The sequence below is a fragment of the Stylophora pistillata genome, chromosome 11 (genome assembly GCF_964205215.1).
Source record: "Stylophora pistillata chromosome 11, jaStyPist1.2, whole genome shotgun sequence".
Taxonomy (NCBI): domain Eukaryota; kingdom Metazoa; phylum Cnidaria; class Anthozoa; order Scleractinia; family Pocilloporidae; genus Stylophora; species Stylophora pistillata.
Window position 1 is genome coordinate 930001 of NC_142529.1, and position 16424 is coordinate 946424.

The 16424-nt window shown below is 39.5% G+C and overlaps 2 protein-coding genes across 7 annotated transcripts in view; one reads left to right on the plus strand and one right to left on the minus strand.

Annotated features, from left to right (window-relative positions):
• Positions 1-10881, plus strand: part of LOC111323911 (uncharacterized) — a 21969-nt gene extending 11088 nt beyond the window's left edge. For 2 of the 5 annotated variants that reach the window (XM_088738872.1, XM_088738875.1), the window contains 17 exons: positions 548-640; positions 1051-1117; positions 1306-1488; positions 2153-2470; positions 3186-3392; positions 4327-4485; positions 4879-5096; positions 5272-5576; positions 5822-6169; positions 6930-7228; positions 7745-7942; positions 8252-8321; positions 8417-8562; positions 8684-8872; positions 9410-9482; positions 9963-10108; positions 10739-10881. In XM_088738872.1, the coding sequence (XP_088594998.1) occupies positions 548-640; positions 1051-1117; positions 1306-1488; positions 2153-2470; positions 3186-3392; positions 4327-4485; positions 4879-5096; positions 5272-5576; positions 5822-6169; positions 6930-7228; positions 7745-7942; positions 8252-8321; positions 8417-8562; positions 8684-8872; positions 9410-9482; positions 9963-10108; positions 10739-10749 (3030 nt within the window). In that variant the 3' untranslated portion in view covers positions 10750-10881. Of the gene's footprint in view, positions 1-547; positions 641-1050; positions 1118-1305; positions 1489-2152; positions 2471-3185; positions 3393-4326; positions 4486-4878; positions 5097-5271; positions 5577-5821; positions 6170-6929; positions 7229-7744; positions 7943-8251; positions 8322-8416; positions 8563-8683; positions 8873-9300; positions 9484-9962; positions 10109-10738 lie in introns of those variants that run through there. The other 3 variants (XM_088738874.1, XM_088738877.1, XM_088738876.1) reach the window with 3 other exon arrangements.
• Positions 10882-11552: 671 nt separating this feature from the next.
• On the minus strand, positions 11553-16335 carry LOC111323873 (uncharacterized). Of its 2 annotated transcripts, XM_088738887.1 has the most exons (8): positions 16058-16335; positions 15195-15483; positions 14728-14770; positions 14255-14437; positions 13902-13953; positions 13007-13288; positions 12495-12748; positions 11553-11977 (listed from the first exon to the last, which is right to left on the minus strand). In XM_088738887.1, the coding sequence occupies exons 2-8, from the start codon at positions 15480-15482 to the stop codon at positions 11745-11747; spliced, it is 1335 nt and encodes a 444-aa protein (XP_088595013.1). In that variant the 5' UTR covers position 15483; positions 16058-16335; the 3' UTR covers positions 11553-11744. The 2 variants fall into 2 exon arrangements, with proteins under 2 accessions (XP_088595013.1, XP_022783049.2); XM_022927314.2 differs by lacking the exon at positions 16058-16335 and having other exon boundaries at positions 15195-16041.
• Between the last annotated feature and the right edge of the window lie 89 nt (positions 16336-16424).

Consider the following 16424-nt stretch of genomic DNA (forward strand, 5'->3'; position numbering starts at 1 on the left):
GGAGACTTGGCGGAAACTGAGGAGAATCATAGAGGGCTATGAGGGACAGAGGGTGGACATGGGGACAGCCTGACGCACTGACAACCGACAGAAACCGATAGCATTGTTTAGTTAAGACTTTATAAACAAGACACACGAGGAGGACTTACTAACTAACTAATTAACTAACTAACTAACTCAGTGGGTGTCAGTTTTTATTCTCGTGTGACGAGCAAAATCACGCTTTTAAGCGTGATTTTAAAAAGTTGTTTGACACGCAGGGAAGTAGCCAGGATTTTGTGGTCAAAGCTGGAGGGAGGGGAACCTTCCTAACTCCTCACTGGCACTCATTGATATATTTTAGTTGTTTGAGTAGGATATATTTTCACATCAATTCACATTTTTCACATCCTTCCACAGAAGTGGAAGGGGGGGGGAGGGGTGGGGGCAGATGTCACCACCACTCTAGGATACGCTTTCAGCGTGCGTATATTTGCTTAACTTGTGATTTGTCTTTGGTGCATAAATGAAACATGTAAACATTACCATTACTTTTTATCTACCGAAGATTTGTGTTAAAAATCGATGTACACACGTTGATCGACTGGTTTCATCGACCTGTCCAAAAACAAGTGATGGCAAGGAATGCGCGGGCAAAGGGGTAAGGTCATGATATTTCGTATGCTCATTCTGATTGGTTTAGAGACGTACGACACGAACTTGGGCAAACATAGAAGACAAAGAGATAATGTTGGGTAAAGTTCTTGTTCTATTCTGATTTTAGTCCAAGGAGCCTAACTGAAGGGATTCAAAGTCACCTCCAAATTTATCATTTATTCCTACATTTATCTTTCGAGAGCAGTAGCTCAGGTGATCTCGTAAAATCTCGTATACTTTCAGAACTGGAAAAAATTTTAAATTTCAAGAGTATCCAGAGTATACACTTGAGCCTTCAGTTCTATATGGAATATAGACTGCGAAACAAAACGTTCACTGATGTTTCCGGTTGATTAGTAATAAGAAAACAACGAAGGCTTCCAAAAATATGTTGAAAACATCTTTTTTTGCCAGATATGTACGAATAAAGGAAAATGTCACTGTCGGGGAAATTTAGATCCAGATACAGCCTGCACAACAGGTAAAATGCTTTTAAATAACATAGGGTGCTCAAATGTTTCACTTCTCTTATACTGAAAATTTTGGGGTTAAAATAAAATTTAACTTTGAACATGTCCGTTACATTTACATCATAGTGTTTACTGACGCTTCAAAGAACCTTTTCGAAAGCAGCCATACTAAAATAAAGGCATATTAAAATTACTTTAGCCAAACAAGTGCGCCATGGACGCTGGGGCGCATGGTCTAAATGGAGCCCATGTTCAAGAGTTTGTGGAGGAGGAATAAAGACCAGGTATCGATTCTGTGATAACCCAGCCCCAACACACAGAGGAAGAGACTGTGGCAAACAGAGGACAGAAAAGTCTCCTTGTAACACGAACAGTTGTCCAGGTAGTGTACAGTTGTTATACCACGAAACGATATTTCAACCTGAGTAAGTCTGAGAATAAAAAGGGAATTTTAAGCTCGAATGGTGAACAAAGTGATTCTTTTAATCACTCACAATCTGATTCCTGCACGAGGACTTGAACGTTAGATCATGACCCCTCGATTTCGCTCCCTAATACCTCGCCATTCAGTCACAAAGAACATAGGGAAGAACGAAGCTAATTTAGTTTCACATGTTCCTAACGTCCCACATACTGCTATAACCAACAATGTCGAAAGGTTCTTTTGATAACAGTCTCTAAAAATATCGCTTTCTGTTAATTGAACATTTGATCGCGACCAGTTATGTCGAAACCGTCTCGAGCATTTGAATTTTTAACCATGTTTTCCAGAATGGTGATTACAGCGCAATTAATAGGTGAACAAACCAGTTGAAAGTAGTTCAAGAAAGTTAGAGAGGAACTGATCTCTAGGAACCTGCTATTAGAGTACAAATCCATTCATAGAACACCAAATTTTGTGCCGAATGACAAAGTTATCTCTAACCGTCTTTAAAGGCACTCTCTGAGTAGGACGGACACGTTTATAAACTCGACCCTATTTGGGACTCACAAGAGTTTCTCAAAGATCTATGTTCTACTGTGAGTTTCCTATTTTATCTCAACAGTGGTTCATTCGTGTCATCATCTTCTCTCTCTGGGAAAGCAAACTGGCGTCCAGTTCCCAGATGGAGTGTACACAATCAACCCTGACGGAAAAGGTGCGGTGAACACTTATTGCGATATGACACGTGACGATGGCGGCTGGACACTATTGGTCACAAGCCACACAAACACGTGGACAGCTGATAACATCAGACAGAGAAATCCGAACAGGCCGACTTTAAATGGAGATTTCTCCATTTTAAACAAAGCGGATGACATCAAAAACAGTTTAAATGTAGCTGGGGAATGGTTTGAGTATCGAATTGAAGGCCAAGAAAGGGGTAAAGTATACACTTGAGGAGACCTTTGAGATAGAGCATGTTATACGGGGCGGTTTTAGATTGAGTTGCGTGAAACAGCAACAAAAAAACTCATAAGTAAGAGGTTGGTGCAAACTTTCTACGCCAATCACACAGCATAGTTAAGCAAAACTAAAGCAGTTCTGGATTACTTTAAAACAGCGCTGAACATATCTGTCTCTGTTGACTGACCATTATTTTGTTAATTATGTCAAAAACTCAAGAGAAAAGAGTACAGTATTAAAAAAGCCGCGCTGTCACGCATTTGTTACTAGAAAAACAACAGGAAATCATAAAGCAATAAATCTGAATATATGAAAATCATATATGCGCACTGCGGTTTTAAGAAATGTATGAAAACGATCCTCGCAGTACGGGCCTGAATTTTTTTCAGGTCTTAATTTCAATACTACATGAGTAGTGTCAGGAGCCCAGGGTAATGGGGGGGGGGGGGGTCGGGTAATGGGCTCCTGGTAGTGTTCATTACTTTCATACATAAAAAGAAGTTTGAATTTACTGTAGTATTCTAAGTTGTTAAGCGCTGTTGATCATTGAATGAAAATAGCGCTCTAGAAGTTATTAAGCTATTATTAATATTATTATTAAGTTAAAAACTAGCCATCTGTGCTTCAAAAAATTAATTCTTGATAAAGTTCTACAGAATACCTGGGCCTTCAACTTCCACTCCTTTTTTAAGGTCGCTGGGGTGGAATCTGGCGCGCTCCTCGTGAGTACACTTTCGTTGCCACGGACAACAAGCAGACCTTTGTCGAGTTGGTGAAGAAATTCGACAATTGGAAATACGACGACTATGGAGTGGAGAAAAGAATGCCTTGGATTTCTGGTCCTAAGTTAACGACTTCATGGAATGCCACTGGAGATCGTCAGTGGGGAACTCTGATCGGTAAGGAGTATGTACATGCAAAGTTGTCTAGCATCAGGAGGTGCGTAGCGTCCTCTACGCATATACGCACGTGCGTACTTGAAGTGACCAGAAAAATTTGAAAACAATGTTGTGTTTGCGCCAAGTTTGGTCGAAATAAGGGCAAGACGCTTTGTTCTTTGCTTGTATTCACACAACTATTTCAAACAAGAAATAAAGAACGCAGTATTTTTCGCTCAGTTTAGTTAGGTTTCTAGATCATATGTACTTGTGCGTACTTGAAAAAATGACCACGCTACGCGCCTGATCAGTAATCATATTCTCCATACTGTTCTCTATACATTTCCTAAGGTGCTGACAAGGAGAATTTTTTAAACAATCAAGAGCTTTGTTAGTTGCATGTCATTTACCTCACTCTCGAGACTTTGATGTGTGATTTAGGGGCGATGATTGTAAGGAGAAACTAGATGCTGGTCACCAGCTGAAAAAAAGAGTAGCTGTTGTGGAGAGATGGTCGCTGGGGAGAAGTGGTCTCGAAGGAAAGATTTGATTGCAGTTGATGAACTAACTTGAAATGGATTTAATCGTAAAATATATTTTTCCCAATAGATTAAAAACGGACCTATTAACACCAAAAAATGCCTTTGGACAGATATCAGGTTGGGACGGGATTTAACAAAACATGCTGTGTCATTGCGAACGAGACAGGATTGCTACTGCATACAGATTTCTTTAACACAAAGCGCCTTTCATTAATGCTATTCGTCCAGCTGCATAGAATTAGTTTCGATTTTTATACTGCATAGACGCTTTTAATGGCGACTTTCTGTTTTTATCATTAGAATTATCAGTAAGGTCTATGCAAGGCAGAGGTGACCACGCCCTGAGGTAGCACAAGGACTACCCGCATACCCTAAATCAAACAAAATCATTTTCTTTGTTTCATCTGCAACAGCCAATTCCAAACTTTTCTTCCCGGCGCCCTGGTTGGATGGAAAAGACCTTGAACAGCATCCAGTGAACATTTGGTATTGGGTCAGAGAACGGAGCTATAGTCCTCCAAGGTCATGTGCTGAGATTCAGTTGAGAGGGTTATATAGTAAACCATTAACAGGTAAAAAGATACGTAGGTGGGGTGGGCAAAGTCGTTTTTATTTCTTTGTTGCCTTTAAACGTAATACTCTCTTTTCGGATTTTCCTTTACTCGTTGTTGTCTGTCTTATCAGTAAACGATTACGTCATGGTTACATTTCATTTAGAGCGTTTCTTTTATCACACTCAAAATGACCTGAAATACTGCAGTTCCGGTGGTAGTAAAGCTGTTTCTTCAATTATGAGAGAGCCCGGCACTGTCTAGTTGAGAAATACTGAAAAGTGGTAAAGGTCCTTGACCTCACAGGTTCCTTAGCATTTACACCTGAAGAGACACAATATGAGGTGCAGAGTGACAATTCTGCTCAGGCCACAGCTTATCAACTTGTCCTTTGAAATTTTTAACTTTCTGCAGATGGTTTGTATACAATTAAGCCCGGTGATCGTCAAGTTCAGACCTTTTGTAAATTCAGTGACCATGGTGGAGCCTGGACTCTAGTATTGACAAGCGCAAGTGACAATGGATGGACAAGAGATAGCGTGAAGTCAAGAAATACCCATAGTCCTTCATTGTCCTCTGACTTTTCCCTCTTAGAGATGGCAGACAAGATTACGAAAATGAAACACTTTCAGGTGAGGACCTACCAGCATTTTAACTTTGTGGTGAGAAATGTTATCAGTTAGCTATGACTAACTCATGTCACGTAAATCCTCAAAGAGAAGAATTTTTCTGCCCAAAGCAAGTAAGTGTTTCAGTCTTGTTGTCATCAAACAAGGTTGCTGATTTTCAAGAATTTTGTTATCTTAGTATCGGATGGAGGAAGATGGCGCCAACACGTGGGAGGGAGTCTGGACAGGAAATGCTGGATGCTCATTTACCTCCAGTCGATCAGACGGAGGATGCGCGAAATTACTTCACCAGCAGGGACACTGGGATGCCGGTCAAGTCAAGTCCACCAAGCATCTGCCACATCTAACAACTTCCGGTTATGCTCTGTTGACAAGTGCTGACGATCAGACAGACATTAATAGCGCCATTGTGTTGGATTCAACACATGGTGTAAGTCGAGCGAGAACTGGGATTAAAAGACTCTGGCTGCGTGAGGGTACCTGGTAAGGAAAACAGTGGGCTGCGTCAGAAATGACGTATTTTAAAATTTCAGGCCTCCGACCGTTCTTTTTCCTTCGTGAGGGTTTTCATTCTTCTTTTCTACACATAGCTATCTCCGCTAAAAAATGATGAACCACTTTTTGATTCTTGAATGAAATACTTTTTCCAGTTTTACCCCCAAAGTCACCTCTTTCTCTCACCATTATGTCCAAATATTTCTCTAATTACGATCAACTGTGTTTCGCAGGAGATCCTGCAACGAGATTAAAAGCGAAAACCGTGGAAACAAGGCAGCAGGAAAGGACGGACTTTACTTTATTCGGAAGAATTCCCATGAGTACTTGCCGGTGTATTGCGATATGACGTCAGAGCAAGGAGCTTATACTCTACTCGTTACCAGTGCTTCCAACGGTTGGAAAAAGAACGAAGTTAAGCTTAAAAACCCTACAAGGCCGTTGCTATCGAGGGACTACTCTATACTTGGGTACGCTGACCAGATTAAGGCTTTGGGTGGCGCAAAAAGGTTTAAGTATCGTCTGGAAGCTAACGAGAGAGGACACTGGGGTGGAGTTTGGACGGCTCCAATGAAATACAAGTAAGTGATTATCAATCATAAATACTAAAGGGGCATTATGGGTTACGTATAAATCTCAATAACCGAATCATGCTCGTGTTACCTGCTATAGAAAAGAGGCGCGTTTATAGACAGTTCATACATCATGGGGATAGATTTTCTGTTTTTTAACAAGCGTTGGACATAGACATATTCTGAGTCCCCACCAGCAATCGAAGCTCAGACTTGGGTATCCTGGGCCCTGATGCTCTACAGCTGAGCCAAAGGGAGCCTCTATGTTGAGCGAGGCCAACATTAGGTTTGTGTCAGACTCGCATCCTGCATACTGCTTGGATCAGCAAATATCAACAGCGTCAGGATGAATAGAGTAAGAAAGATGATCAATATTGAGTTTGGTAATGAAATGAAGAAAGATGTATTTCGTCATGTCATTTCCATCATTAAGGCATTGGGGGGAGGGGAAGCGAAGGATCTTCGGGGAGGGAGATCACATGGCTTTCTTGGGGAAAAGAGGGGGTCATTTGTCGCCAAGAGAGAATAAAGAAAGGACTCTAGAAAAGTGACTGCCAATTAACTACCTTGGGGGTATGAGGACAATTTTATCGTGACACAATCCAAATCAGTCTGACTCCTCCTCCGTTAGATAAATAATGACGGTCTCTTGGCGTTTTGTCATTGCCTTCATCTCCGATCACAAAGTTTGCAATCTTTTTCGTTATATTTTAGGGTAATAAATAAATTGGCTGTTCGCACGAATATTTATAATTTTACTTCTCATCAGCTTTGTTAACGAAAATAATCAGCAGACAGACATTACTCTCGTGAAACGTTTTAACGTCTGGAGATATAACTGGCGGGATTCTCTTGAGAAGCGCATGCCCTGGTTAGGAGCAAGGTCGGGTTTATTAACAACTTCGACACATTCGGATTATTCCGAATGGGGATCGATCATCTCCGAAAAAACATCGAACAATCCTGCCCCTTGGATATACGGTGTAATGGCGAACCCGGGCGTGATATGGTATTGGATGAACGAGGGTGAAATCGACAAAAACCGAACCCAACCGACGCCAGCTCCAGGTTAGTATATTCAGATCATGAACGTCACATCGAAATTAGCGACAGAAATCATTTGGAAAATTAATAGTTGACAGTCAATTTTTTTATGGGGAGAATCAACTTAAACGTTGAATGTGTGTTTAATCTTTGTTTTTATCTCGAAACGAAAGAAAACGGTGTTTTTTCGCATGCCCTGCAGCCTTTAATCGGATGGTATTTAGGTTCTGATCCAACCATGAACTCAGGGGAGAGATCTTAATTGTCCTTACTGCCTGCCATACAATTTGTATGATTCTATCTTGGAGAAAATGTTATAATCCCTTAATTGATTTTTTTTTCTCTTCATTTGTCTGCTTGATATTGCACTGATATTATAAGGAGAAATTCTGTCTTATTCACTCATGGGATTTAAAGGGTTAAAACAGGTTTCAGAAGCGATGTTTCACTCTATTATCTGAAATTCTTTCCGAAAACCATCAGTAACTTTTTTGCATGGTTAACATCCAGCTGGAAAATAAATTTATGGCCCGCGGCTAGTTTTTCTTGCAGAAAGTCCGATCAGAGCACACGGTGGTTTTTGTCTCCAGCCTGAGAGTAGGGATTGCAATCCAGTGGACAATACCAGACTGGTTTATTTAAAGGACACGCCAGAATGCTCAAAGGATTATATGATGTTTACATACCACAATGACATTCTTACTCATAAATGTAGTGGAAAGAAAGTTTGTCCTTTAGGTATGTTTAATTTGTTGGTATTTTAGCGTGCAAGTTTAGAAAATGCTTCAAAAAAGGTAAAAATGAACCTTCACGTTCACTTGATTGTATAAGACAGCAGAGTGCATTACCTCTTCCAAAAGATCTTCAGTACTACTGTTAATTCTAATCTCCTTATTTGGAGAATTGAAATGCGCAAGTCGATTATTTGGATCAATTACAAATAAATAACTGTCTACCAATGCACCAGCGTTTGCACGCTCTCTTGCCATCTTACTGTGTGAGGACAGGAAAGCCAGCTGCAAAGTAAACTTCCTCTTCACTTAACAGGAACAGTGACCTGGCAAACACCGTTGATCTTGTCAAACACGTGCCAACCAGATGCGTCCAAATTCCAGAGGTCGGTAACTACACCCATAATGCACTGAGCATTCAGAAATTTCGAACTTCACCTTTCTATTATACTTTATCAGTGCATCTTTACTCATTTCTTAGGACTATTCATACAACTCTGACACATAAAGCATCCGGGTTTTGTGTGCATCCTTTATCCGGGACACCCGTAAGCGGTACTACAGCTATAATGTGGAACGATGATTGCTCCGAAAACAGACTTCGACTGGACTTCCTAAAGTTACAAGGTTGGTAAACCTATGCAAAATTATTTGTCCTGCCAAAAGGCAAACGGTATAAAGCATTCTAGATAGCAAAATTTCTAAAAGAGTATTTTAGTTATCTTAATTATACTTTTTTGCTCTTTAGTCTTTGACAGTCCAATACAAGCATCTGGGGGGTTCTGCCTTCTGCCAGAAAGCGCCAGCTGTACTCCAGCGGACAACAGTCCACTTGTCTATCACCAGTCCTCTCGATGCGACCAAAATTACATGTACTTCACTTATAAAGGTGAAGTCCTCGTTCATACTTGCAGCGGCAAAAGAGTCTGTCCCGAGGGTAAGTTTCGTCTTTTTAGGAAATCAATAAACTGATAGGGCAGTGGTGAGAGCACTTGCTTTCCAATGCAGAGGCCTGGGTTTGATTCCAGAACTTGCCGCGTATTGAGTTTGTCGTTAATTTTCGTCCTTTTCCCAAGGTTTTCCTCTGGGTTTTCCGCTTTTAATCCCTCCACAAAGACCAATACTCTAATTACCCGGAAAACAGTGGGCGAACAACCGCCCTGTGGCAGCACCACTGCCAAGTTGAGGCCACATTAGAATTATTGCTGGAGTATTAAATCATTTGAAATTTTGTTCGGCTTACAGTGAACTGCCTCAGAACTGGTAGAAAGGGGTTAATGCATTGGGAAATCTTTGAGAAAAATAGATCTGCTGTTTGCCGGAAAGCTCAAAACATGAAACGACTTTTTAAAATTTTACCCCCAGATGCAAGATCCATCCTCGTGACTTGAGGGATTATCTTTTGTAATTTTAGTTTCAATGGCGAAAAAATAATCCGAGCGAATTACAAACGATACCACTGTTACGGTTACAGGAAAAGGAGTGACAGCGGATATGCGTCTGATTCTCTCCAGCACTTGTGATTTAAATGCGTCGAAATTTCAAAGGTACAATAATAAAAAATAGTGTCTTAAAAGATTATAAACACCATTGAAGGAGTGAAATATTTAACCATTCGCGTCCCATCAACCTTCTATATCAGTACTATTTCCTAAGAGGTGTAAAAGACGTGAGACGAAACAAGAGCATAAAAAGCGTCTTAGTAGCCTTTACAACGCGAAAGGTATATTTCAAAGCGGAGTGTCTTCCAAATAATCTGTGACAGAAAATGAGTATGCCTTCCCTCTTTAAAAAATCTGACTTACAACTGTTTTTTTTTTCCTGGGGGATTGGATGGGTAGGGGGGGAGGGGGGATGTAGAGATCTAGAATTTGGTATATTTGGTTTAGAGCCTTCTTAAAATTATTGTTCGTCAATGCTTTTCCTTCGATAATCTCGTTTAGCCTGTTCCATGTAGGTCAAAGGTGGACCTAACTTTGGAAAAAGTATAGTCATTTTATGATATCTTATAGCGTTTTTATATGTAGGACTCCTCACAAAACATTGAAACATAAGGCGTCGGGGTTTTGTGTCCACCCGTATAAAGGTCAACCAATGGAAGGTGTCCCTGCTGTTTTTTGGAAAGACGATTGTAACGAACAGAGGCTCGTACTGGATCTTTACAAGCTTAAGGGTTGGTACACTCTGAGGACAATGTTTTTCTTGATATGCGTTTGGTTTTCGATTGGTTATTTACCATTGGAAAACACTTGAATGCGGAGTTGTCGCTACATTCTTGCGAGTGGATCAGTTTCAGATCCATTCACATTTTAAGTTAGATAGGTTCTTTGAATTTGCTTCGTCATTATTTAAGTCAATGCTATTGCCTTTGTTTTTAGAGATAACATGATTCACAACGGAGAAAAAAATTTTAAAATGTTTTCCCTTCTTTTCAAATTTGCATTGTTTTGCTTCCCGCATGCGTGTCATACTGTTTCAGTACAATTCTTACCGATATGAAATTGTTAAACATATGATACAACTGCACTGAATCATACTTGCAAACATTTTGCAGACGCTCTCTTATTTGATATAGGGTGATGTGGCTACTGAATAATAAACAAAATAACAAATCTGAGCTTCAAGAAAGACTTCTCAGTCCGCAATCAACATAGATATCAGTCTAGATGTATATGAACTACAATAAAGTCAGGCAGACTTGTCCTTTTACATGACCGACCGTGGTAACAATATTACATTAGCTCTATGTTGTGCCTCCCTTGCTTTAGCTACTGAATTGTTGATAATTAATTTTTTTTTTCAGGTCCTGGTTAAAACCCACCGAGATATTGTGATTTACAGTCTCAAGTGAAAGTTTACTTATCTTCTGATAAGTCTGACCATGGAGAAGTCAATAGTTTTAGACAAATTATCAAAATAAAGAAATCTGTGATTATCACTTAGAAATTGTATAATGAACCTGCTTGTTGTCAAGAATTCATCATTGCAATGACCCTGAATACTTTGACGAAGTGTGGCAAAGGGCGGGGGTGCTGTGATTGCGCTTTTCTCACATGCAGCGTAGATGTTCATTACAAAGGTAGGTGTGCCTCTGTAGGCAATAGAAGGAATGATCTTCGACGCGATTCCTCCAAAGGATTCACATATTTTTGGTCTCACACTGGTGAAAATATGAATATGATTCATGTATATTTTGACAGGATGCTTTGGTGATAAGTTTGATCCCATAACTCCACTTTTCCAGTCAGTTGAAGAGTAAAGATTATCAGTTGTGCTCAAGAAAAGCGGCCTAAAAAAAAGTATTTTGGATATGTCAACAAAGTTGAAATGGTAAATTGGCCACCGTAACGATTACAAAAGCTGACGTTTCGAGCGTTAGCTCTTAGTCGGAGCGAATAGAGGAATTGTGGGTTGTGTGTGCTTTTAAAGGCAGAAAATGGAGCTACGTTATTGGTGGAAACATGGCAACGAGAAAAACAAGAATAAATTAGTGGAATGCAAAGCGTTCGTTGATCCCTGTGGGATTTAGACTGCCGGTTTGAAAGATGAGCTTTTGTTCAAGATTTTTACGGCTTTCCGTGCTACCTAAGTGTAAGGAAAGACCGCAGATTGCCATATGTTGCCTAGAATGATTAAAAAAAAGTAGATTTGTGCGTTGTTTACAAGTATGTGCACTTGTGTTTAGAAGAGTTAAGCATTTAAAATTACTATTTGGTATGTAAGCTTTACAGAAAAACAGGAAAGCCCGGCTTTAATTTTAAATTAACGATGTACTTTCTTTCTTAAAGCAGTTAAAAATAGCAGACAATTCAATGTTTCTTTTCACAAAGAAATGGAAGACGCTTTCCACAGCTTGTATCGTCCCAGGTCCCGTCACTAATAAGCATTTGGACGCAGTCTTGGTATTTGTAGGTGTTGTTTGACTCGTTGGCGTGCCACTTTTCGTATGTAACGTGACTCCCATCTGGCCAATGAAAATCTCCTTCTGTGGTTACGTCATTTAGACCGATCCAAACACCAGCAAAGGCTTCGTTATTTGGATCTGAAAAAGTAAACCCAGGTTAAAAACAGGACTACCAAAGCGAATTCGCAACTTATGCACAACTGCTATGTTGGTCTATAGGCACCCCAACATGATTCTAAGAGATTGATCACTGCACAAATTTTTCATTTTGTATGGCTAATGATTAGGCGAATTAGCTTTCATTTTTTTGAAGCAATTGAAATTGTGAAATTACTCATGGCTATTTCCATTTCTCTTAGTTTGCGACTTATCCTCACAATCAGTTAGATATTTTCGTAGACTTTTTCAAACATTTTATGTCAGTATGGCCAAAAAACAAGCAGTATATCGTGGCGCAAAATCCGATGGTCTTGGGCTCAATTCCTCGTTGGGTAATCATATTTTCTTTGTGCGAAATCAAAAAACAAAACAGATATCTCTTGTTGAAATGGGTTTTAAAAGCTGGAATATGTGGCAATTATCCTAAAATTTCTTAACGGGAGTCTTAAGTTTGTCCGAGGGACTCGGCACTTTCAGCTAGTTAACTTTTTTGTACCTCTCATATTAAATATCTCTTCAGTGCTCAAAGGAGAATTAACAATCATGAGATTTCTCAGATATCCTTTCATTGTGTGATTGGCATCTCTCTTCAGCCCAATGTCGAAGAATTCGTAGTCATAAGCTGGTGGATTATAGTTGCTGGGGCCACCAGAATTCCCCACTTTACTATCATTAAGGTATAAGTAAACCTCATTCTTAGTCTCGTCCCACACCGCGGCAGCAAGAAACCATTCGTCAATTGTTGGAGATCTGTTAAAAATAGTATAACTTACTCTTACTTAAACATTTCCCAATGCATAGGTGGGAGAAATGAAATAATGGTACACGAAATGGTCCTAATTAAGGGGCATTGGATATCTAAAAAATAAAAAAATAAAAAAAGACCAGAAGCCTTCTCGGCCTCAAATACTCTGCTGAATCTGTCTTCTGCGTAGGGATCCTAACCGAGACTGAGAAGGCATATACTAAATTTATAATCATTGCCAAGATTACATGAGTCATACTTACCCTGCAGAAAGTTCGATTAGGTTCTGGAGCCCTCTTTTGATCTGAAAATGGAGTTTGTTTTCGAGGTTGGCGGTAAAACGGAAAAGGTGAGGATCTTTCCAATAACCATAAATAGTCGACGGGCTTCTAACAAGATCCTCTAATTTGACCCAACTGGCCAAAGTAAAACTACTTTGCAAAAACTTAACGGCTGGAGTTGTGCCATAGGCATAAAGTCCGTCGAGGTACAATGCTTTCCCAGCCCTGGTGCTTTCTTCTTCATATCTCGCTCCGTTGAAAAGGCTGTTGAAAGATTAAAACAGAGTAGTTTTCAAATTGTGGTGGATGCTTTATGTTTAGTAAATGGTTTGAACCCGGGGGTAACATGTGAAGGTGTAGTCTGATCGTCCGGGTGAGTGTAGTCCTGAGAAGGACTGTTGTCGTTGGTAGTGACTGACGTTTCGACAACCTGTGCGGAAGTCATCATCAGAGTCACTTGACTTCCGCACAGGTTGTCGAAACGTCAGTCACTACCACCGACAACAGTCCTTCTCAGGACTACACTCACCCGGACGATCAGACTACACCTTCGCTTTATGTTTAGCTGGAATCTTTTCTCTACCTGGTTGAAGAGATCTATGGGGAGGCAGATCAAGTCTTCTGGTAGAGGAGACCTTTAATTGTGTCTTGCTGATATTTGAAAATGTGCCGGATTGTTTTTATTACATATTGCATCACTCTTCCATGTCAAGAAGTAGATCACCTGTACCTTAAGGCCCCACCCTGCTGCGCGTTTGTTTTGTTGAGCCGCAAACAAGTAATACGGATGAATTGAAATCAATCTCGTTTTCAAAAGTAACGCATGCCCCCTGCATGCATAGAATTGGGAACTTGTTAAGGATTTTCTTAGCCTAACCTGACATCAACATCAGTACCATCCAGAAACCAGTGGCCGATCACGTCTTTACCTATGATAAAGAACAAATGGTTTACCTCAGCTCCAATTTCAACTGCTACAGTTTACAATAACTTATTTTTTTAAAACTGCTTTTGATGTTATACAAATATTAACGAGCAGAAGTTACTTAACTTTGACGTTTGGTACTAAAAACATACAAGGAGAAACAAGAATAAATTTGATGAAACAAAAGAACACAGTTAATGATGACCGATCTAAGCATCTGTTCTTTGATAGACTTGAGGTAAGAGGGTGGAGTGTAATGAGAGTAAACTTTTGCATATTCTAGCAAAATATCAGCTGTGACGTGCCTTCTGTATTTGGCTTGATCTGGTTGAGTAGCTGGGATACAAATTCATTTTCGTTTTCTTGGTTTATTGACAAAAGGTCTCCACCGATTGAATGACAAAACTGTCGGGCTTGTCCCCAGGTTTTTCTGTCGTGAAACAATTTAAGGAGCTTGGAACCAAGTCTGTACCAGTCATCTGGAAGAGCTATGACAATGCATAAACAGCGTTATAATCCATTAAATATGATTGCTTACGCGTGACTGGTTCAAACGCGTCACATTAACGACTATGTACCAGCTAAAGCAAAACGTAAAACACAGCAGTGAATCTAGAATATGATGACATCAATAAAAACTGAGAAATGTTTCATTACATAATCCCACGGACGCAGAAGGTGCTAAGCATGGAGGAAGGTAGCATTAGTAAAAATAACTTAAAAGTATGTAAGAAACTGGCTCATTACACGATAAGGGAGTTTCGTTGGGCCGTCTTACCGTCTTTGTAGATGCATTGGTCCACTGTACAATGTTCGACTTCCTAAAGGTAAGATAAACGTATCTTTTAGTGGGGCTAGCCTCGTCTATTACAATGTTAAGGTTGTGCATTTCCAGAACTAGAGATTTTCAGTATAGCCTTAGATACCGCTTTATAATGAGCCTCTTCACCGAGTAAAACGTGCTAAATTCAGAACATTTGTCCTGATTGGAGTGTTCTCAAATGTCAGAACAGCCACTCACTCACTCACTCACAAAGTCTAGTCTTTTACCATTTAATTCCATCCATTTCCCTCAATACAGCTGACAAGACCGAACCAGAAGGATTTACAAGTCTCTCTGTCAAGAGTGTACCCGCATAATTAAACGATAGAGTCACCATGGTAACGAATCAATCATCATCATTGTTTTTCACTTATGGGTTCTTAATATATACTCTTAAATACCAAGGATAGTTAAAACATTACCACTATCTGATGGTATTGACTTCCAGGACTTGATATCAAATGTTGTGGGTCAGCAGTTTTGGTGGAATTGTTGAGCTCACACGTGACCCACCCATTTGTCAATCTTCTGATGTTAATGGAGAAACACAGAAGAGTGTCTATGCATTGAGAGTCACAGGATATTGATTTAGAATCAGTTACAGTTTTAATGACGTGATTTTGTAGAGCAAAACCTTCTTCCTTGAAAAACTTAACAGTTCTGCATCCAGCCACCAAAGGCAAATAAAATAAGGTCATTATCAACTGCATTCTGTGAAGAGAAATTCATAACGTCATGACAACTGACACTAGTGCACTTGGAGATACATCGTTTACGAAAAACATACTTATCGAAACAATGTGAAAAACAAATACAGCTGAAAAAACTCAAAATACAAATTTGCAAAGATCATCCCTCGAGTTCGTTATGATTCATATCATTTTCATGACGAAAGTCAAATTCCTGAGTTCTTTTACTGAATCTAGGGATAAATGTTTCGTTTCTGCTCTTTCGTGTAACTCCCTTGTTTTAAGTAAACAGATGGTTGTTGCCCTTAATTTCCTCTATTTCAAAATCTCAATCAATTTCGTGCTCTCAAGACATAACGAAAGCTTTTACATTAATGAAAAATCTTAAACGCGTGGGAAACTGAAATAAAAATATAAATTCACTCCGGACCTTTGAAGTTTTTTTTGTAATTCTTTTAGTTTAAATTACACCGCGAGAAATCGCATATTCTGTTAGTAGATTCTTAGCTCGGTGAAGGGGTGTTTCGATTTTCCTCACCAAAAGAGATCTAGAAAGAACAGTTATATTGCAGGGATATTCAATATATATTTCCTACCTTTTTTTCGAAGCTGACCGTATTTTAGCCTTTAAAACATCAATTTAAGGAAAGCAGTTAAAAGAAGTTTCGTCTGGAAACTTGTTACCCCTTTTATCGAAGCTCCTCTCCTGTTTATGACTTGTTTGTTCGATAAGGTCATGATATGTATTTGATTTTCTCGATTTTCTTAATGATGTTTAAAGTTGTGACGTGCTTCCATATTTGGACACGCTGCCAACGCTGTTAATTTGTTCTTAAATCTAAGGTAAAAGCGAACTCACCAGTCAGTCGTTGTTGTAACCATGGGGATATGAAAAAAAAATAAAGCTAACGCTGTTCTTGATAATAGACGTCATGGAGTTTTTCTGCAATTCAATATCAATCA